This window comes from Macaca fascicularis, chromosome 7 (assembly GCF_037993035.2).
Source record: "Macaca fascicularis isolate 582-1 chromosome 7, T2T-MFA8v1.1".
In the NCBI taxonomy this organism is placed as follows: domain Eukaryota; kingdom Metazoa; phylum Chordata; class Mammalia; order Primates; family Cercopithecidae; genus Macaca; species Macaca fascicularis.
This window is the reverse complement of record NC_088381.1, coordinates 25,827,662-25,851,273: the sequence shown is the minus strand read 5'-3', so window position 1 is coordinate 25,851,273 and position 23,612 is coordinate 25,827,662. Positions and strand designations below refer to the sequence as shown.

General features: G+C 38.9%; 2 protein-coding genes across 10 annotated transcripts in view; one reads left to right on the top strand and one right to left on the bottom strand.

Annotated features, from left to right (window-relative positions):
• FAM227B (family with sequence similarity 227 member B) overlaps positions 1-20,608 on the top strand; it is a 284,670-nt gene extending 264,062 nt beyond the window's left edge. Inside the window, exons 15-17 of the mRNA XM_073995778.1 lie at positions 13,109-13,186; positions 16,743-16,812; positions 19,893-20,608. Of these exons, the coding sequence (XP_073851879.1) occupies positions 13,109-13,186; positions 16,743-16,812; positions 19,893-19,991 (247 nt within the window). The 3' untranslated portion in view covers positions 19,992-20,608. The remainder of the gene's footprint in view (positions 1-13,108; positions 13,187-16,742; positions 16,813-19,892) is intronic.
• The window catches only part of GALK2 (galactokinase 2), a 172,791-nt gene continuing 169,222 nt past the window's right edge, over positions 20,044-23,612 (bottom strand). For all 9 annotated transcript variants that reach the window (XM_005559508.5, XM_073995771.1, XM_073995774.1 and 6 more), the window contains one exon: positions 20,044-20,607. In XM_005559508.5, coding sequence (XP_005559565.1) covers positions 20,400-20,607 — 208 coding nt within the window. In that variant the 3' untranslated portion in view covers positions 20,044-20,399. The remainder of the gene's footprint in view (positions 20,608-23,612) is intronic.

Genomic DNA, 23,612 nt, shown 5'->3' with positions numbered 1-23,612 from the left:
AGACTCCTTCACAGTCTGTGACAGCCAAAGTGAGGAAAAACGATAAAGATGGAAACCTGGCACGACTGAGATTGCAGACTTCTTGTTTATGTAATGAATAGGACCACCACCTCTATTTTCAATCATGTGTATCACTCCAAGTCCTAGCTAAGCAAGACCAGGGTTATCTTTCCTTCAAATTCAGAGGGATTTCAGATAAAAGAATTACAGTCCTCCTTTGCTAGGCCCTTGTGGGGAAAGTGTCATATTGGAACACACAATTGGGGATGAGAGGAGAAACTGGTGATTTCACATAAAGAAATACAACAAAGTTTGGACCATGCTATATTATCAGGGAAATAGGGCACCTTAGGTATGTACACTCAGTGTAACCTTTTGCAAAAATTAAAATAATTATTATAAAACTTGAATGCATAAAGAAATCATGATAGTATGTTGGGTAAAGAAAGCAACCATACTGTTATAACAATATTGTAAAATATGTATTTGTATGTAACAGATGGAAAGACACAGAAAAATGAAAATAATTTTTATTTTTTGGAGAATGGGATTATGGTAATTTTCTTTGATTACATTAATGCTTCTAAAATATTCTTTGTACAATCATATTTTTAAGTCATGCTGAAACATTCAATATGAGATTTCATAAGGTTTAGTTCTTCCCTGCTTCAATTATTTAAAATGAGGCTTCCACTACTTTCCTTTTAGATTTGAGAACTAATGTGTTAATATTGAATGTTTATTAAATGATAAAAAATATTACTATGCAGAATGAAATCTCAAAGCCAAAATTTGGAAGTAACCTGGATTCAGCCTAAGGATGTTTTATTTTTAAATAATACCATGCAGAATTGATTCATATCAGGAAAACTGTAGTTCATATGGACACCTATTCCAGCAATGTCATTTAGGAAATTCCTGAATACAGGGTAATTTGTGTAGTGTGATCAGATCTCGTGGATATCATGTGATGCCTGAAGACAATGCTATCTTTCAGACTCTAGGTTGCCAGAACAATAAATTGAAAGCAGGAAATTCCAGTGGATAAACTGGCCATTCTGTTAGTTACTGTTTGAATATACATACATCACTATTACATTTCTCTTCTGGAGTAAAGTGAGTTGCCCTCAGGAACACAATGGAAACAAATCTTATCCCAAAATGAGGCCTTAACTGGGTAGAAACTTCCTAGGATGGCCTCTGCCAGGCAACAAATAAAATTGTGTTGGGTAGAGCTATTTTCATGTAAGTGAAAATACAGTCACTCTTCCATCTTGCTCAACAGCCTTAACCACAGGCACTGGAGTGTGTTGAAAGTCAACACAAAGAAACTCCTAAATCAATTCAGGAAATGAAGTAAGAGATACACATCTTAGGAAATCAATCAGAGCTTCTGGAATTGAAAAACTCAATTAAAATTTTCAAAACACAGTTGAAAGTTTTATTAATCGACTGTGCCAAGCAGAAGAAAAAATTTCAGAGCTTAAAGACCAGTCTTTTAAAATAACCAAATCTGACAAAAAAATTTAAAAAAAAAACAAGAATTAAGAAAAATGAACAAAATCTTTGAGAAATACAGGATTATGTAAAGTGACCAAACCTATAAATTACTGGCATTCTTGAGAGAGGAGAAAAAGTATATAACACAGAAAACATATTTGAAGGAATAATTCAAAAAGTGTCCCTAGTCTTATTATCTTGTTAGAGACGTAGACAACCAGATTCAAGAAATCCAGAGAACACCTGCGAGATACTATACAAAATGAACATCATGAAAGCACATACTCACCAGACTTTCCAAGGTCAGTGCTAAAGAAAAAATCTTAAAAATCTTAAAAGCGGATAGAGAAAAAAGCCAGATCTTGTAAAAAGGGAACACCTTCAGACTAAAGCAGACTTCTCAGCAGAAACTTATAAGCCAGGAGAGATTGGGGGCCTATTTTCAGAATTCTAAAAGAAACGAAATTCCAACCAAGAATTTCATATTACACCAAACTAAACTTCATAAGCAAAGGAGAAATAAAATATTTTCTAGACAAGCAAGCACTAAGGGAATTCATTGCCACTAGACCCGTCTCGTAAGAGATCTTTAAGGGAATTCTAAAAGAGAAAACAAAAGAAGGATACCTTCTACCACAGAAACACCCTTGAGTATATAGACCACAGATACTATAAACCAACGACACAGTAGAAACTACAAAGCAGCCAGCTAACAACTTCACGATAGCACCAAAGCCTCACATATTAATTATAACCTTGAATACAAACAGTCTAAATGCTCCATTGAAAAGGCACAGAGTTGCAAGTTGGATAAAAGAACAAGATCAGTCCATCTGCTGTCTTCAAGAGACCCCCTTTTTTTTTTTTTTTTTTTTTTTTTGAGACGGAGTCTCGCTCTGTCGCCCAGGCTGGAGTGCAGTGGCCAGATCTCAGCTCACTGCAAGCTCCACCTCCCGGGTTTATGCCATTCTCCTGCCTCAGCCTCCCGAGTAGCTGGGACTACAGGCACCCGCCACCTCGCCCGGCTAGTTGTTTTGTATTTTTTTAGTAGAGACGGGGTTTCACCGTGTTAGCCAGGATGCAAGATACCCTTTTTATGTGTAACAACACCCACCCGTAGGCTCACATTAAAGGACTGGAGAAAGTTCTATCACACAAAAGGAAAACAAAAAAGAGCAGGAGTCACTATTCTTATACCAGATAAAACAGACTTTAAACCAACAACAGTCAAAAAAAGACAAAGAGTATTACATAATAATAAAGGGTTCAATTCAACAAGGAGACTTAACTATCCTAAATATAAATGCACACAACATTGGAGCACCCAGATTCATAAAACAACTACTTTTAGACATACCAAAAGAAATAGCCATACAATAATGGGGCGGGGGAACTTCAACACCCTACTGACAATCTAAGGCAGATCATCCAGGCAGAACCCAACAAAAAAACTCAGGACATGATTCAGACACTTAACCAATAGGACATAAGAGATACCTACAAAATACTTCACCCATCCACCACAGAATATACATTGCTATCATCTGCACACAGAACATACTCTAATATCAACCACAAGCTCGGCCATAAAGCAAGTTTTGATAAATTCAAAAAAACCAAACTCTTACCAACCATATTCTTGAAATAGAAATAGGTGTCAATACCAAAAAGATTTCCCAAGACCACACAATTGAATGAAAATCAAATAAATTGTCCCTGCATGACTTTGGGGTAAGCAATGAAATTAAGGCAGAAAGGAAAAAAATATTTAAAAGAAATGAAAACAGAACCACAACATACCAAAATTTTTGGGATGCAGCAAAAACCACATTAAGACAAAAGTTTATAGCCTTAATGCTTACCTCAAAAAGTTAGAAAGATCTCAGCCAGACACAGGGGCTCAAACATGTAATCCCAGTACTTTGGGAGGTTGAGGTGAGCAAATCACTTGAGCTCAAGAGTTTGAAACCCGCCTGGGCAACATGATGAAATTCCATCTCTACTAAAAATACAAAAAATCGCCAGGCATGGTGGTGCACACCTGTAATCACAGGTACATCTAACCCAGGAGGTGCAAGATCTCTACAAGGAAAACTACAAAACACTGTGGAAAGAAATCATAGGTGACACAAACAAATGGAAAAACATCCTATGCTCATGGGGTGGAAGAATCAATACTGTTAAACTTGCCATACTACCCAAAGCAATTTACAGATTCCATCCTATTTCTATCCAATTACCAATGTAATTTTTCACAGAATTAGGAAAAACTATTCTAAAATTCACATAAAACCAAAAAAGCCCAAATAGCAAAAAAAAAAAAAAAAAAAAAAAAAAAAAAAAAAATCCTAAGCAAAAAGAACAAAGCTGGAGACATCACATTACCCAACTTGAAACTATACTATAAGGCTACAGTAACCCAAACAGCATGATACTGGTACAAGAACAGACACAAAGACTGATGGAACAGAATAGAGAACTCAGAAATAAAGTCACACACCTACAACTATGTGATCTCCAAAAAAGTCAACAAAAACAAGCAATGGGGAAAGGACCCCCTACTCAATAAATCGTACTGGGATAGCTGGCCAGCCATCTGCCGAAGATTGGAACTGGACCCTTTCCTTTCATCATATACAAAAATTAACTCAAAATGGATTTGATATTTAAATGTAAGACTTCATACTATAAGAATCCCAGAAGAAAACCTAGAAAACACCATTCTGTACATTGGCATAGAGAAATAATCTGTGACTAAGTCCTCAAAAGCAAATGCAACAAAAACAAAAATTGACAAGTGGGACCTAATTAAGAGCTTCTGCACAGTAAGATAAAACATCAACATAGTCAATAAACAATCTACAGAATGGGAGAAAATATTCACAAACTATGCATCCAACAAAGGTCTTATATCCAGAATCTAAAAGGAACCTAAAGAACTGAACAAACAAATAATAAATAGCCCCATTGAAAAGTGGGCAAGGATTTTGCTGGCAAGATGGCCAAATAGGAACAGCCCGGTCTGCAGCTTCTAGCGAGATTGACCCAGAAGGCAGGTGATTTCTGTATTTCCAACTGAGGAGGTACTTGGTTCATCTCATTGGCACTGGTTGGACAGTAAGTGCAGCCCAAGGAGGGCGAGGCAAAGGAGGGTGGGGCATTGCCCCACCCAGGAAGCGCAAGGGGTTGGGGGAACTCCCTCTCCCACTCAAGGGAAGCCATTAGGGACTGTACCGTGTACTCCAGCCCAGATACTGCGCTTTTCTCATGGTCTTTGCAACCTGCAAACCAGGAGATTCCCTCCAGTGCCTACACCACCAGGGCCCTGGGTTTCCAGCACAAAACTGGGCGGCTGTTTGGACAGACACTAAGCTAGCCACAGGAGTTTTCTTTCATACCCTAGTGGCACCTCGAACACCAGTGAGACAGAACAATTCACTCCCCTGGAAAGGGGGCTGAAGCCACGGAGCCAAGTGGTCTGGCTCCGGAGTTCCCGCCCCCACGGAGCCCAGCAAGTTAAGATCCACTGGCTTGAAATTCTTGTACCAGCACAGCAGTCTGGGACCCTCAAGCTTGGTGCCGGGAGGGGCATCCACCATTGCTGAGACTTGAGTAGGCAGTTTTATCCTCACAGTGTAAACAAAGCCTCTGGGAAGTTCGAACTGGGTGGAGCCCACTGCAGCTCAGCAAGACTGCCGCTGCCTCTCTAGATTCCTTCCTCTATGGGCAGGGCATTTCTGAAAAAAAGGCACCAGCCTCAGTCAGGGACTTATAGATAAAACCCTCACCTACCTGGGACAGAGCACCTGGGGGAAGGGGCGGTTGTGGGCACAGCTTCAGCAGACGTAAACGTCCATACCTGGCAGCTCTGAAGAGAGCAGCGGATCTCCCAGCACAGCATTAGAGCTCTGATAAGGGACAGACTGCCTCCTCAAGTGGGTCCCTGACCCCTGTGCATCCTGACTTGAGAGGCACCTCCCAGCAGGGGCCAACAGACACCTCCTACAGATGTGTCTTCCTTTTCTCAGCACCACATTCTTCCTTCTTCTCAGCACCACATTGCACTTATTCTAAAATTAACCACATATTGGAAGTAAAACACTCCTCAGCAAATGCAAAAGAATGGTAATCATAACAAACAGTCTCTCCGACCACAGTGCAATCAAATCAGAACTCAGGATTAAGAAACTCACCAGAGCCGGCTGGCATCTGGCAGGTGCCCCTCTGGGACAAAGCTTCCAGAGGAAGGAACAGGCAATAATCTTTACTGTTGTGCAGCCTCTGCCAGTGATACCCAGGCAAACGGGGTCTGGGGCAGACCTCCAGCAAACTCCAGCAGACCTGCAGCAGAGGCGCCTGATTATTAGAAGGAAAACTAACAAACAGAAAGGAATAATATCAACATCAACACAAAGGATGTCCACTCAGAGACCCCATCCAAAGGTCACCAACTTCAAAGGCCAAAGGTAGATAAATTCATGAAGATGAGGAGAAACCAGTGCAAAAAGACTGAAAATTCCAAAAACCAGAACACCTCTTCTCTGCCAAAGAATCACAGCTCCTTGCCAGCAAGGGAACAAAACTGGACGGAGAATAAGTTTGATAAACTGACAGAAGTGGGCTTCAGAAGGTGGGTAATAACAAACTCCTGTGAGCTAAAGGAGTATGTTCTGATCCAATGCAAGCAAGCTAAGAACCTTGAAAAAAGGTTAGATGAATTGCTAACTAGAATAACCAGTTTAGAGAAGAACATAAATGACCTGATGGAGCTGAAAAACACACCACGAGAACTTCGTGAAACATACACAAGTATCAATAGCCGAATCGATCAAGCGGAAGAAAGGATATCAGAGACTGAAGATCAACTCAATGAAATAAAGCAAGAAGACAAGATTAGAGAAAAAAGAATGAAAAGAAACAAAGCCTCCAACAAATATGGGACTATGTGAAAAGACCAAACATTTGATTGGTGTACCTGAAAGTGACAGAGAGAATGGAACCAAGTTGGAAAACACTCTTCAGGATATTATCCAGGAGAACATCCCCAACCTAGCAAGGCAGGCCAACATTCAAATTCAGGAAATACAGAGAACGCCACAAAGATATTCCTCAAGAATAGCAACCCCAAGACACATAATTCGCAGATCACCAAGGTTGAAATGAAGGAAAAGATGTTAAGGGCAGCCAGAGAGAAAGGTCAGGTTACTCACAAAGGGAAGCCCACCAGACTAACAGCAAATCTCTCGGCAGAAACCCTACTAGCCAGAAGAGATTGACGGCCAATATTCAACATTTTTAAAGAAAAGAATTTTCAACCCAGAATTTCATATCCTGCCAAACTAAGCTTCATAAGTGAAGGAGAAATAAAATCCTTTACAGACAAGGAAATGCCGAGAGATTTTGTCACCATCAGGCCTGCCCCACAAGAGCTCCTGAAGGAAGCACTAAACATGGAAAGGAATAACCAGTACCAGCCACTGCAGAAACATGCCAGATTGTAAAGACCATCAATGCTATGAAGAAACTACATCAATTAATGGGCAAAACAACCAGATAGAATCATAATGGCAGGATCAAATTCACACATAACAATATTAACATTAAATGTAAATGGACTAAATACCCCAATTAAAAGACACAGACTGTCAAATTGGATAAAGAGTCAAGACCTATCAGTGTGCTATATTTAGGAGACCCATCTCTTGTGCAAAGACACACATAGGCTCAAAATAAAGGGATGGAGGAATATTTACCAAGCAAATGGAAAGCAAAAAAAAAGCAGGGGTTGCAATCCTAGTCTCTCATAAAACAGACTTTAAACCAGCAAAGATCAAGAGAGACAAAAAAGGGCATTACTTAATAGTAAAGGGATCAGTGCAACAAGAAGAGCTAACTATCCTAAATACATATGCACCCAATACAGGAGGACCCATATTCATAAAGCAAGTTCTTAGAGACCTACAAAAAGACTTAGACTCCCACAAAATAATAGTGGGAGACTTTAACACCCCACTGTCAATATTAGATCAACAAGTCAAAAAATTAACAAGGATATCCAGGACTTGAACTCAGCTCTGGACCAAGCAGACCTAATAGACATCTACAGAACCCTCCACCCCAAATCAACAGAATATACATTCTTCCTTCTTCTCAGCACCACATCGCACTTATTCTAAAATTGACCACATAATTGGAATTAAAACACTCCTCATCAAATGCAAAAGAATGGTAATCATAACAAACAGTCTCTCAGACCACAGTGCAATCAAATCGGAACTCAGGATTAAGAAACTCACTCAAAACTGCACAACTACATGGAAACTGCTCAACTACATGGAAACAGGAACAACCTGCTCCTGAATGACTACTGGGTAAATAAAGAAATGAAGGCAGCAATAAAGATGTTCTTTGAAACCAATAAGAACAAAGACACAACGTACCAGAATCTCTGGGACAGATTTAAAGCAGTGTGTAGAGGGAAATGTATAGCACTAAATGCCCACAAGAGAAAGCAGGAAAGATCTAAAATCGACACCCTAACATCACAATTGAAAGAACTAGAGAAGCAAGAGCAAACACATTCAAAACCTAGCAGAAGGCAAGAAATAACTAAGATCAGAGCAGAACTGAAAAAGAGACATGAACACCCTTCAAAAAATCCATGATTCTAGGAGCTGGTTTTTTGAAAAGATCAACAAAATAGATAGACCACTAGCCAGACTAAAAGAAAAAAAAGAGAAGAATCAAATAGATGCAATAAAAAATGGTAAAGGGGATATCACCACTGATCCCACAGAAATACAAGCTACCCACAGAAAATACTATAAACATCTCTACACAAATCAACTAGAAAATCTAGAAGAAATGGATAAATTATTGGACACATACATCCTCTCAAGACTAAACCAGGAAGAAGTTGAATCCCTAAATAGAGCAATAACAAGTTCTGAAGTTGAGGCAGCAATTAATAGCCTACCAGCCAAAAAAGTCCAGGACCAGACGGATTCACAGCTGAATTCTACCAGAGGTACAAAGAGGAGCTGGTACCATTTCTCCTGAAACTATTCCAAACAATAGAAAAAGAGGGAATCCTCCCTAACTCATTTTATGAGGTCAGCATCATCCTGATACCAAAATGTGACAGTGACACAACAAAAAAAAGAAAATTTCAGGCCATTATCCCTGATGAACATTGATGCAAAAATCCTCAATAAAATACTGGCAAACAGAATCCAGCAGCACATCAAAAAGCTTATCCATCACGATCAAGTCAGCTTCATCCTTGGGATGCAAGCCTGGTTCAACATACGCAAATCAATAAACATAATCCATCACATAAACAGAACCAACGACAAAAACCACATGATTATCTCAATAGATGCAGAAAAGGCCTTCGACAAAATTCAACAGCCCTTCATGCAAAAAACTCTCAATAAACTAGGCATTGATGGAACGTATCTCAAAATAATAAGAGCTATCTATGACAAACCCACAGCTAATATCATACTGAATGGGCAAAAATTGGAAGCATTCCCTTGGGAAACCAGCACAAGATAAGGATGCCCTCTCTCACCACTCCTATTCAACATAGTATTGGAAGTTCTGTCCATGGCAACCAGGCAAGAGAAACAAATAAAGGGTATTCAATTAGGAAACGAGGAAATCAAATTTTCTCTGTTTGCAGATGACATGACTGTATATTTAGAAAACACCATCATCTCAGCCCAAAATCTCCTCAAGTTAATAAGCAACTTCAGCAAAGTCTCAGGATACAAAATCAATGTGCAAAAATTACAAGCATTTCTATACACCAGTAACAGACAAACAGAGAGCCAAATCATGAGCGAACTCCCATTCACAATTGCTACAAAGGGAATAAAATACCTAAGAATCCAACTTACAAGGGATGTGAAGGACCTCTTCAAGGAGAACTACAAACCACTGCTCAGTGAAATAAAAGATGACGCAAACAAATGGAAAAACTTTCCATGCTTATGGATAGGAAGAATCAATATCATGAAAATGCCCATACTGCCCAAAGTAATTTATAGATTCAGTGCTATCCCCATCAAGCTACCATTTACTTTCTTCACATAATTGGAATAAAATGACTTTAAATTTCACATGGAACCTAAAAAGAGCCCACATAGCCAAGACAATTCTAAGCAAAAAGAACAAATCTGGAGGCATCACACTACCTGACTTCAAACTATACTACAAGGCTACAGTAACCAAAACAGCATGGCATTGGTACCAAAACAGATATATAGACCAACGGAACAGAACAGAGGCCTAAGAAATAATGCCATGCATCTACAACCATCTGATCTTTGACAAATCTGATAAAACAAGCAATGGGGAAAGGAGTCCCTATTTAATAAATGGTGTTGGGAAAACTGGCTAGCTATATGCAGAAAGCTGAAACTGGATCCCTTCCTTACACCTTATATAAAAATTAACTCAAGATGGATTAAAGACTTAAACGTAAGACCTAAAACCATAGGCAATATCATTCAGGACATAGGCATGGAAGACTTCATGACTAAAACACCAAAAGCAATGGCAATGAAAGCCAAAATTGATAAATGGGATCTGAAATGGGATCTGCACAGCAAAATAAACTGTCAGCAGAGTGAACAGGCAACCTACAGAATGGGAGATTTTTGCAATCTATCCGTCTGACAAAGGGCTAATATCCAGAATCCATAAGGAACTTAAACAAATTTACAAGAAGAAAACAGCCCCATGAAAAAGTGGGCAAAAGATAAGAACAGACACTTCTCAAAAGAAGACATTTATGCAGCCAACAAACATATGAAAAAAAGCTCATCATCACTGGTCATTAGAGAAATGCAAATCAAAACTACAATGAGATACCATCTCACACCAGTTAGAATAGTGATCATCAAAAAGTCAGGAAACAACAGATGCTGGAGAGGATGTGGAGAAATAGGAACACTTTTACACTGTTGTTGGGAGTGTAAATTAGTTCGACCATTATGGAAGACAATGTGGCAATTCCTGAAGGATCTAGAACTAGAAATGCCATTTGACCCAGCAATCCCATTACTGGGTCTATACCCAAAGGATTCTAAATCATTCTACTATAAAGACACATGCATACGTATGTTTATTGCAGCACTGTTCACAATAGCAAAGACTTGGAACCAACTCAAATGCCCATCAATGATTGACTGGATAAAGAAAATGTGGCACATATATGCCATGGAATACTATGCAGCCATAAAAAAGATGAGTTCATGTTCTTTGCAGGGACATGGATGAAGCTGGAAACCATCATTCTCAGCAAACTAACACAAGAACAGAAAAACCAAACACCACATATTCTCACTCATAAGTGGGAGGTGAACAATGAGAACACATGGACACAGGGAGGGGAACATCACACACCAGGGCCTGTCAGGGGAGTGGGGCTATGGGAGACATAGCATTAGGAGAAATACCTAATGTAGATGATGGGTTGATGGGTGCAGCAAACTACCATGACATGTGTATACCTATGTAGCAAACCTACATGTTCTGCACATGTATCCCAGAACTTAAAGTATAATACTAAAAAAAAAAAAAGAAAAGTGGGCAAATGATATGAACAGGCACTTTTCAAACAAAGATATGCAAGTGTCCGACAAACATATGCAAAAATGCTTAGCATCACTCATTGCCAGAGAAATGCAAATGAAAACTACAATGAGATATCATCTTACTCCAGTCAGGATGACTATTATTAAAAAGTCAAAAAACAACAGATGCTGATGGGCTGCAGAGAAAAGGAATGCTTATACATTGTTGGTGGGAACGTAAATTAGTTCAGGCACTGTCAAAAGTAGTTGGAGATTTCTCAAAGAACTTAAAACAGAACTACCATTCAACCCAGCAGTCCCATTATACTCAAAAGAAAAATAAATTATTCTACCAAAAAGACACATGTACTCATATATTCATTGCAGCACTATTCACAATAGCAAAGACATGGAATCAACGTAGATCCCCACCAACGGCAGACTGGATAAAGAAAATGTCATACATATACACCGTGGAATTCTACATGTTCATAAATAAAGGACGAACTCATTTCCTTTGCAGCAACATGAATGCAGATGGAGGCCATTATCCTAAGTAAATAATACAGGAGCAGAAAACCAAATACCACATGTTCTCACTATAAGTGGGAGCTAAATATTGGGTACTCATGGACATAAAGGTGTCAACAGTAGACACTGCATACTATAAGAGAAGGGAAGGGAGGGGAGCAAGTGTTGAAAAACTATCGTGTTCTATGCGCACTACCTGGGTGACAGGATCATTTGTACCCCAAACCTCAACATCATGAAATATACCCATGCACCAAACCTGCACATGTACCTCCTGAATCTAAAATAAAAGTTGAAACTATTTTTTAAAAAGTACGTACCAAGTGAGAAATAAATTATTCAAATAAATGAATAAAATACTTAGTGAAAAATAAATAAAATGAGCATCAGCAACAGCCTTGAAACAGAAAATAAAGTTTTTTTAAAAATGGGCAAACTACATTCAGAGAAAGAGGTAATACTGAAGTTTCACAATGGGAGCGGGGCTGTAAGAGGACAGTTCATCCCCTATATCTTAGTGATGGCAGAGGTTTAAGAGCTCCTAGTGTTAACAGCAAGGCTAAGGTCTTCATTTAACACAAGCGGAGGAGCTTGTCTCCTTGCTAATATTGGCCAATACTGGTCAATTGCCACTTCAAAAGGGAAGTGGCTGCTTTGCCAGATCAGGCATGGGTTAAGGCCAAGGTTAGGACATATCCACAGGCTGTACCAGAAACAGACAGGATAGAGGAACCCAGCTTCTTTAGCAGCATACTTGGACATTCTGATTACCACCTTTCTTCTGGGCAGAGAGCGGAAACCAGGCTAAGGCAGCCACACATGCTGCCAGTTACCCCCAAAGCCTCTTAGAAATAAAGAGTCTTTAAGGTTCTCAGTATATGTGAAAATGAAAGCTGGGTGTTGTGGCTCATGCCTGTAATCCCAATACTTTGGGAGGCCAAGGCAGGAAGATTGCTTGAGCCCAGGAGTTTGAAGTTCAAGACCAGTCTGGGCAAGAGAGCAGATCCCGTCTACAAGTACTTAGGAAGCTGAGGCAGGAGGATTCCTTTGAGCCCAGGAGTTTGAGGCCACAGTGAACTATGATCATGCTACCACACTCCAGCCTGGGTGACAAAGCAAGACCTGTCTCAGAAATAAGAAAAAAATGAATTTTGGTACATTTTTAATATTTTGGTAATTTTTAGTATTTACATTTAACAAGTTGCTGCTTTTAAAACAAAGACACACAAAAGGTAAGGTAATTACAGGATTTATGAAACTATTAAATCATAGTGCCCTGTGGTTGCTATGGTTGAGATAATGGGACAAGTTTAAAGTGGTGTTGCCTTCTTTCAGTCCTCTGGGTGTAACTCCGGACATAATATTCATGTTTATACTTGAGACTCTTCATTACTGAAAAGTGAAGTCACATAGTCCCCTTGGTCCCTCTGTGAAGGGTAGTATTTACTTCCCAAATGTTCCTAATTAAAATCATTCCTTAATAATAAGCCTAGCACACTACCTGCTCCAACATACCGTGATGTTATAAAGGAGGCAAAAAGACAATTTGCAAGGAACCAAAAGGATTTTAGGATGTAAGTTGATGCTATACTATTGTTAAATATAATACTTTTTTAGAGCTGGAAACAGAGAAATCATCTAAACTAAGTTCCTTATGTTAATCATGAGAGTCATGTCTGAGCATCTTACAGACTCAGAGATTCTTTTCAGGTAAGTGTCAAGGGTGTGTGTTGGAACCATGGAACCATGGCAAGTGAGAGGGACAGAAGAAAGGAAAGCAGCTTTGCTTGGTGTGACTGGAGGGGTGCACCTCAACAGGAAGAGGCAAGAGCTCCAGGGAATGGAGATTGGAGTATCGTCCATTTACAAAGATAAGCCCTGGAAGACCAGCAGAAAGGTTCCCTGCAGTAGAAGGAATTCCCTGGAGCTGGGGTGGCAGCTGGGCTGGTGTCAAGCAAGGAAATCAAGAGAGCAAAGTCCTTCCTGAAATGTTTTCTTGGGGGAACATTTTCAGTTATTTGTACTTAATTTAAATAATTGCTTGTGGTCAGTCATGGTAATCTTATGTGCTAGGAAGCTAGGAATGGGTTAATGAGAGAATATCCATCAATTTTTACAAGAACAAATTGGCAGGGTCCACTTCTTCTGTCCATGCTATCAAAGTTACTGCCTTGAGATGTCATTGCCTTTAGGGGGAGAAAAGATGATCCTCCCTTTTGGGTGCCTCCTGCTGTCCAAGGAGCACCTCCAAGAGAGGTAAACGGAGGACCACCAGTTATGTCCTATCCAGTGCGCAGATCTAAAAGCCTGCACCCCCGTTTTCCAAGGGTCCCCATTCCCCTCCCACCCACCCACCCACAGATGCATGTGTACGTCCACACACACATACCCCTTAGACTTCCTGCACTTAGTGGGAAAAACAGGGATGGACACCTTTCCAGAGGGCCCCCATGGTAGCAGAAGGTGGAGTCCAGCTGTCGTCAGGCATGGTAGGTGATACCGTCGGCACATGTTTGTAAGAGGGAATGTGCTGAGGGATTCTTTACACTAAATAGTGCATAGGGAGGGAATGAATTGGTTTGTCGAGGGCTTTTATTAACACATGTATTATCAGTAAATTGCTGATTTATTCTTTTCCAATTAGTAATGCCTGCATTATTTTAAAATTTAACTTCAAATTTTGACTTTATAGGGAAAAGCTCAGAATTAATGAAGAACTAAAACTTCTAAAATGGCGGCAGGAAAGAATTGACAAGGAGCTTGATAGGTTTGTCTCTTATTCAATTGGTAGTGCTTAAGATCATCTTTAATTGAAGAGATGTTACATAAAACCACAAAACTGCAAAAAAAAGTTTTCTAGTTAACAGTTAATCTGGAGTAACATTTTAACTTTCTTTAATCACAAAATAATCTACTCTGATCATTTAATTAATCGCTAAACATTATCATCATCTACTTTTTCCTCTCCAGCCACAGGACTTAAGCTCAAGTCCTTTTCAAAATAAACCGATAAGCGTGCCCCATCCTATGAAAGTTGTAAACTAGAAAAACAACCGATTTAGCTGGTCTCTCTTGGGCTAGTTTTTTATTTCTCTTCTTCCCCTATGCATATAAACATTTTTCCTCAATGAAGGGACTCATTTGTTTATTTTATAAATTAAACCATAAGAAGAAAAACTATAAAGTATTGAGATTAACCTACTTCTTACAACACACCGGCAAGCACGTGCAGAATAAGAAGTATTAGACAAGTCCAGCCCTTCAAACAAGCCCCCTAGGGAGACGGTAACTTTGTGCCAGTCACACTTCATACTTCTAAATACGATTTTAGAACTTACAAAGCTAGTTTTCTAGTCACATGAGAAAATTAAACCCACTACTTTAGGATCTTATCTCACTTTTCACCAAAAACTTTATCACCTAGCTTTCTGCTTCACAACACCTGTTATAAGGTTCCATTCCGGGTGACTCTTACAAGTTTCCAAAGATCAAATCCACACAGGACAAGAGTTTTCACCACTGAGAATATGCAGAGGAATGTAGGACAATTTTCAGAGTAACTCACAAGAAGTATTCAAATATGTTTAATGCAATGGCACATTGTTGAAAAATACGCATTCGGATATATAAATCCCATGTGCTTGTTAAAGTTATAGGCACAGTGTATGAGCTTCCATTTGTAATCTTGAAAAGAGATATTCATGAAAGGAAAGGCAATCAGAAAGAGGGAGGATTAGTAATGTTATAAAACTTCATGAATATACTAAAACCACTGAACTGTACACTTTAATGGTTCAATTTTATGGTATATAACATATATCTGAATAAAACTGTTATTTTTTTTAAGAGGGGAGATTGTAAACTAGAAGAGTGACTTGGAAGAGGGAGTGATTTTAACTTAGTGAGATGAAACAGATTCTAAGGATACTGTGCGGTTCAAGGAGATTCTAAGAAGGTGTTACTGAGAATCGACAGCGTAAGAGCCAGATTTGAGACAAGCATGGAAGGAAAAATGTGAGGCCTAAAGAGCAATCAGTGAGGAGGAAACCCAGCTTGAGAAGACAAAACAAGCAGAGAGAGAATGAGTGAGGGGGCATGTGCCAGTCACAGAGCACGAATGCAAGAGAACCTCCGACTAAGTAATCCCACTCTGCCTTCGGGGTGCGCTGGTCTAAATGCTGAAGACACCTCGGATAGGCCTGGCAAGGGGTTAAATAGCTCATCTAAACTGGCTGCTTCAGCAACGTGTATTTGGGATTTGCAGAAAATTTTACTTCCTGCCAATTTTATGGAAAAATAGTTTTTAAGTATGTCACTTGAAAATTGCCAGTGAAATTAATAGTCTTATACATCCTTTATTCCGTTTCTCTTTCTCTCATCTGTGTTACTTTTACTAATGTTTCTCCTTGTCTCAAGTTTCTATCCTTCCTTGCCTAGCTACCATTGCTTCTCCCCTCATTCTTAGATCTCTGGAAAAGTTCCTGCTGCTTCCTGAATTCAACCATTCAAGTCCTTCATAAATATTTCTTGAATGAATACTTGGTGATAGATACGATGAGATTCCTGGATCCCTGCTCACAATGAGCTTACAGTCTAGTAAGCACTCTTACCCACTGGCCTTTTCCATCTCCCTCTCTTTCTTCCCTGTATCTCTCCCTCGCCAGTCTCTTTTACTCTTCTCTCCCCACTGTCACTCCTTAAAGTCTGGGCTAGAGCCTCATGAGTGGAATCAGTTAAAGCAATACTCTGTGAACCATCTAACTGAAGAGGATGTGCCACTGCTGGGATGAGAACCACACAGTGGGTGGAATTGAAGGCCTGAGTCATAATGCTTGGGTTCAGACTGTCTCCTTGCTAGATGTATGACTGCTGTGTGTGTGTGTGTGTGTGTGTGCATGCACGCACATGCAGCGGGGGTGGGTGTCCGAACCTATCTAAGCCTGTTTCCTCATTTATAAAATAGGATAATAGTAGTGCCTACTTCAGAAGTTTTAAGGGTAATTGAATTAATATATGTAAAGTGCTGGGCAAATGCCCAGTATATTAAATTCTTAATAAATGTTGCTTATTAGATGGTGTCAGTATAAGGACAATTAGTTTGGTTACTGATTTTCTTCATTCCATTATTAGACTCCAAGCAAAAGCTACCAAGAAACCTCATGAAGTGAAACAGGACTTTGAGAAGTTTCTACATGAACTGGTATGTTTTCTTTCTGAAAATAATTGAGAATTCTCTCTCTAGCTTCTTTTATATAGACTGGACAATATTTCATAAGAATGTATGGTGGCACATCCAAATTACAGTGGCAGAAGAGGATACATTCTTGTCATTTAATCATCCACATGCACATGTAAGAAAATCTCTGTTTTACATATTGAGTGACAACTCACGTTCACGTTCCCCATTTCCAGCTTCTGACCAGGAACGGTTTATGTAACTGAAAAGCTCCAAATGCAGTTAGAATCACAAACTAATAATCACTGATGTTTGAAGCTGTATTTTGTTTTTCATTAATAATTCAACAAAATCATATTGGGTACCAACAGCTGTGTTAGATGGATGGACCCTGCCCTCAATTAATGGAAACACAAGGCAGAATATCATAAGGTTCTAAATAGGACTCAAGTATGAGAAAGGAAGGAAAGAAAGGAGCCTGTTCCATCTTTCTGATTTTCCTTGTCATCTTCTCTTTCGCTTCTCTTTACCTATGGGCAGTCTTGTTAAGTCTGAAGGGCCTCCTCCCTCCCAACAGACAAGAACATATAGAGACTAGTGTACAATATGTCTGAAGGTTGGACAACTGGAGGTCAGGAATAGAGGAGAGCCTTTTATTTTCAGCATGTCAAGGCTTCCACTCAAAAATCTGGAGCAATCCCATTGGCTGCTAGTATAATGTCAAAAATGGGTCAAATCAAATTCCTACATGGGTCAGAAAAGTAAGAAAGTGGTGAAACACCTGGGTGTTGTATAATATACAAACAGGACAGTATAATAAGCAAACAGGACTATTCTTTTTATTTTTTTGTTGAAACAGGGTCTCACTCTGTCACCTGTCACCCAGGCTGGAGTGCAGTGCTGCAGCCTTGAGGTCCTCAGCTCAAGTGATCCTCCTGTCTCAGCCTCCCAAGTAGCTGGGACAGCAGGCACATGCCACCGCTCCCAGCTAAAGACTATTTTTTACATCCACACATGAAAATATTCATTTTTCTTTTTTTTTGGGTCTATCTTCCCTACTATTAATAGAGACATGGGCACAGAGAAATACCTAATTAGAATAGGAAAACAACAGTGCAAGTGTGCTGATAAAGGGCAAGTGACCCCAGCTGGTAAGTGGTAAATGATTTGAGTGTCAGGGAAATTATTATACAAGCAGTTGTGGAAACTGTAGCGCACTGGAAAGCCGTGCCTCATCTAACAAGACAGCTACTATCTCAGCCCTAGTTCATTGATGCCCTGCAGAAATGTAGGACAAGTAGTATCAGATATTCCACCACTCAGTAATCCAGATTCTGAGTAGTCCAGAATATGTGATACTGCTTGTACAATCTCCTGATTTGGAGTCCAAGTTTTTAGTCATTCTGTGGGTCAAACTATATACATCTGCAGACCAGATGTGGCCCGTGGGCTGCTGGGCTATAACCCCTGATCTAAATGCTGCCTGGATTTGACTCTTCAAAAGCTAACTCCAGCCAGCATAGTCAATCTTGTTCTTCACAACATACCAAAGCAAACCCTTCACTCTCACTGAGCCTCCTCCATGCACCATGTCAGCCTGTACCCATAGGCTTTGCTCATCTGCAGTGTGCACTCCACAGCTTTTAAACTCTACTCATCCTTTAGGGCCATGCTCAAAATCCACTTACTGCATGATCTTTCTTCTAATGGCCCCGGCCCTATCCCTTCCAGGTAAGTTCGGCATCTCTCATAATGTCTAGAATACCACACAGTGATGGTAGACTGAAACATAGTTCTTTTTTTCAAGAGAGAAATCAAAACACATATAGAATAGATCCCTCGCTTAGATGACCATGTGTGTCCCCCAAAGAAGAGTGCACACTGGAAATTTTTACTCACCTTTTGTGAAGAAGAAATCACCTAGTGAAAATTTTAAATGGAACAGCAAAGCAATGACAAGCGCCTTTTTTTTTTGTTACACTGATCCAGGTATCTCTAAAGAATTATATACCAACCACAAATCCTTTGTGGAAAATGGCACAGTATTAAAAAATAAAAGATTATAAATTTAAATAAATACAGGTTTTGGATTTTTGGGTTTATAGAACTCAAAATTCTTTTAACAAATTTGACTCAAGCTTTCTCAAGCATTTACCTTTCTGCTAAGAATGAAAATGCATCAGAAGTTTATTTTAAAATAGAATATCGGCTTTCCTAGTATTCTATGTATGACTGTTATCCTTTAAGAAATAAAACCAGCTTTGCGCAGGCCTCCCTTAAACTGAAATTCTAGAGGGTGATGCCCAATCTGTGAGTTAAACATTAATGAGCTAATGAAATCACAGAATCATAAGTAATTGTGATATTTCTGGATAATTCATGCCATAAAACCACTGCTATCTCAATTACCTGAGTATTTCAGCAAAATACTTTTTGGTCCAAATCATTACGTAATTCAGAAAGTGCTTCCTATAGTCCATCCACGAGAGAAAGCCAGTCATTTGCCATCACTAGCCAAACATTTCTGCCCACTCTTGATGTACATACAGAGGTACCCATCAATACCGTTACAAATCCCAGAATTCATTAAGTCTTTTCATAGTCACTTTCACCCACATACTTGCATACCTGCTTTATACTGGGGTGCATATATACAAACAAGCTTTTCTAGATAAACAAAGAAGGGATATAAGGAATGTGTGGGATTTCTTGGAAGTGGCTCTTGAATTAGAGAGGTATTTGAGAAAAAGTAGTAGAAAAAGAGTGATAAGAAAGTAAGTTCTATGAACAAACTGAATTATCTGAATTATCATCTAGATAATTCTTTATTTCAATGTGAATAGAAGAGACTTAAAGTGTTTTTTATCTAAGTTTTTCTGTTAAGTAATGGAGATAGCTCAGGGCCAAAAGAATTGAAAGTGGTTATTTCAATGATATCACATGGTTTAAAAATATTCAAATGAGTCTGAATTTTCTTCCCATATCCTCCTTTTGTCAGAAAAAAAAAAAAATCCTTACTCTCTTGATAATTGGAGAAATCTCACATTCAATTATACAATGTCCAAGAAAATCTGTGAAACTTTAATCATGTATTATTTTCATAGCGTTCTGAAGCTGAAATTGAGAGAGAATGTGTGGCATCACTGTCGTCATCATCATCATCATCAACAGAGAACTACAACTTTGAGGAAGAAGAGTACTAAGAGAAACCGGAAATGAACTCTATTTAAGAATAATGCATACAATTCAATGGTATCAGTTTAATTTTAACAATATATTTAATTCAAGTCCAATTCATGTAATCAGTATTAAGAGTGTGTTTTACCATTCATCTTTAAAATCTTCAAAGGAATAATTCTCAGTAAATTATTCTTAAAAGATCTGTCCAAGCATGATCTTGACTCTTAATAGTAAAACCATATTTTAAGATGGAAAAATAATCATTATGAAGCATAGAGAGCTTTCAATCATTTCTTTGAAAATATATCTTGATATAATAGCAACCATTCATCATAATACAAAACAGAAAGAAGATTAATTTACTGTGGCATAGAAAGTCCTGCCAATTCCTAAGTGTCCTAAATAGTTTCTCTGAGATTTTTTACATTTTTTCAGGCCTCAAGGAAAACCAAAGCCCCGCCTCCAGGTTTGGTAGCAAACAAACTCTGCTTCTCTGGTGCTAAGCTTCCATCACTCCTCTGGTAATAAGCTTTGTGCACATTGGCTAGGAAGCCGGGCAGCTTGTCCGCAGGTACTATTGATACTGCGCAGCCTCCCCATCCTGCTCCAGTAAGTCGTGACCCTTGAGCCCCCAACTTCCTAAAACAATGAGAAAAAAAATATTAGAACCTGTAAATGAAAATGCAACTGATTTGCTTGATGTTTGTAGAACACATAGCCTATCTAAGTTCTAAGAAGAAAATACATGAGGGGTTTTTAGGTGTCATCAAACATTTTAGGACATTAAGACATTTATACTGTTTCAGAGAGTGATTTGGAATTTTTTCATTGTATCTAAATCTAGTCCCTGGTTTTGACTCCAAGTAGTAAGTCAACAGTACTCCTCCCATTTCATGACTAGCAATAACCCACTGTAATACTGATTCCATAAAGTAGCCACTTGAAGAGTTGTATAGCAAGCTTACAGGTAAATCAGGACGGAGGTGTTAAAATAAAACAGGCAATGGTAAAAGAAATGTAGGCAACCCTGAATCAGAAGGTCACTCCAAATGAGGGCAAATCAAAATTTAAAATGTACAGTCTTATACAAGGTTTCCCCAGTGGCTATTTCAGCTGCATTCTTAAGTCCGGGCTATTTCACAAAGAAGAATCAGTCCCCTAGAACAGATAGCCTAGTTCACTGAATAAACTTATCAACAAAAAGCTTGTTATTAAACTCCAGGTTGGGTGGGTGATTGGTTGACTCTCTAATGGAAAATTAAGCAAACCTTTCCACAAAGAGGATGGCAGTCCCTAGAGTTCCACACCACCTTCCCTGTGCCTTCTGGAGCTGGTCTGATTACTGGACTCAGAATTTGACATCAGATGAGATGTATCTGATTGGGATGGCAACAACTATATAAAGGACCACACAGTAAGAGTTAATTTTAGTTACTGTAAACCAGGCACAGTTTCAAACCTAAGATTTTAACCAAAGTGAAAGGCCCTATCACAATGTACACAGATCACTTAGCTTTAAAAGATGCAATTTATCCTGACAAGAAAGTTAACATGTACTTATAATTAATTCTTCTTAATAAAATCCACTCCAAATTATTAGTGGATTAAAGGCTCTATGATTAATTTAGTACAATTTTGTCTCTTTTTTTCAATCTAAATGAGATACTTTAATTCCTGGACATATCAATAGAATACTACCTCTACCCTAGAACATCAGAATTACTGCATGTCAGTAATTGATTTTCCCATCAATGATTCTTCTCAGTTGATTTCTTTTTATCACCTGCTTTATTATATATATTAAAATATGCTTTTCAAATGAAAATAGGTATTTAAGAAAGAAAAAAATGCTTACAAACAAATGAACATCACTGATCTTCTCCTATCCCTTAAACATTCAGCTTATGGCCCAGTAGCTGAACTAAGCCTGAAATCCCATCATACAGGCTAAAAAATTTCTCTGACCTTGGGATCCTTGGATTATTCTAAATTCCTAGGTTGGCAAAGAGCCTGTTTGCAGTTTGTTGGATTTAAAAAAAAATGGTTGCCATATGCAGTCACATCAAACTCTTACGTGGAAAACTAAGGTGTCACTCAAGTGTCTCTGGAAGACGCTAAAATATGGGCATTAAAGCCAGCCATGACATGGTCTACCTTCTTATTTGATTTTCTAAGATCCAAAATATGCCATTTTGCTGCATTCAAGTTATCAAGTCTTTAAGGGTCCTCAGTCCAACTTCTAAAAGGCATATTTTATTATACTTTCTCATTTGAACAGTTTTTGAAAGCTGTGGTTTTTCAAAATTGAACCTAAAGCAAACTGAGAGTATTGTTTTTAATCTGGCTGTAAAACCTATAGGAATTGGGCCCGAGGTCTATTTTCCTGAGACTTTTACCAGTTTCCAGGGAGCAGAAGCTGGAAGTCTTTGTAGGTCAAGATATTCAATACTGAGTCTCCAGAGCTGCTCTGTCACCACCCTGCCTGCTACAGATGAAAATGGACTGAACTGCATCCATCACATGGTTTGAAATCACCAGGGCTCAAATTTCCCAAATCAAGAATGGTAAGTGCTATTATAAATAGCCTTCTGCCCTCGAGTCAGTGGCACATCTGATCACAGGTCAGGGCTGCCCCAGCAGCTGGTCAGCAGCCTGCCAAGCTACATACACTTACAAAGGCAGAAAGGTCTGTCTGCAGTGTTCCCTGCTAGTACTTAATAGGCCCTTTGGCATATGCCATAGAAATTCTGAGAAGACCAAAAGTTAGGAGACCACTATACACTTTAAATAAAGAAAGAAAAGTAAGTGAACCAAGGGTGTTTAGTGAACTTTTCATGTTTGTGCCTTTTTCTGGAAGAACAAGAAAACATTAAAGATTTATCTTCCAAGCTATTGCACATCAGAGAGGCAATACAAGAATTATAGAACCCAAAACCCTAAAATCCCTCAGATCCCACTTTGATAACTGTGATGACTGGATTGGGAATAATGTGGAAGGGTTTGTTAAAGCAACAAAGGCAGCCTCGGCTTTATAAAGCATGATGGCAAAGGCTAGGGCAGATGAGGGATGGAGATGATGAGGAATGTTCTCTTTGATCCTTGTGTATTCACAGAATTAACTGTCCAGGCATCCAATATAGCCAAAGTCAAATTTCCTACTTTTAAGTGAACTAATTCGACCATAAAGCGCGAAGTTGCAAGATACAAAGCAATGGAGAGGGTGGGGAGGAGATCCAGAGAGACCCAACTGCACTACTCACTTGAGAAAGACGGAAGGTAAGAAATTATGCCTTGTATTTAAATTCTGTGTCATTTCTTTCTAAATAAGTAAATATATATTATACAAATGGATATGAAATAAATTATTTCAGGAAATCTTGAATTTAGGAACAGGTCACATCTATCTCTCTGAACCTAGCCCAGCACAATTCTAGGAATTTCATAGGTTCTAATAAATGGCTGCTGGACTACAATATTTCCCTTAAAATATTTTTTAAAATTATATGTAATATAAGCAGTCAGCAGTGTATTTTTTACTTGGGAAGACTTCTAGCTTCTGCTCTCTGGAAATGGCAAGAATCACAGGTAAGGGACCTTCTAGCAGTTTCTATGATTTCTATAGCCAGGTTAGACACTGTACCTTC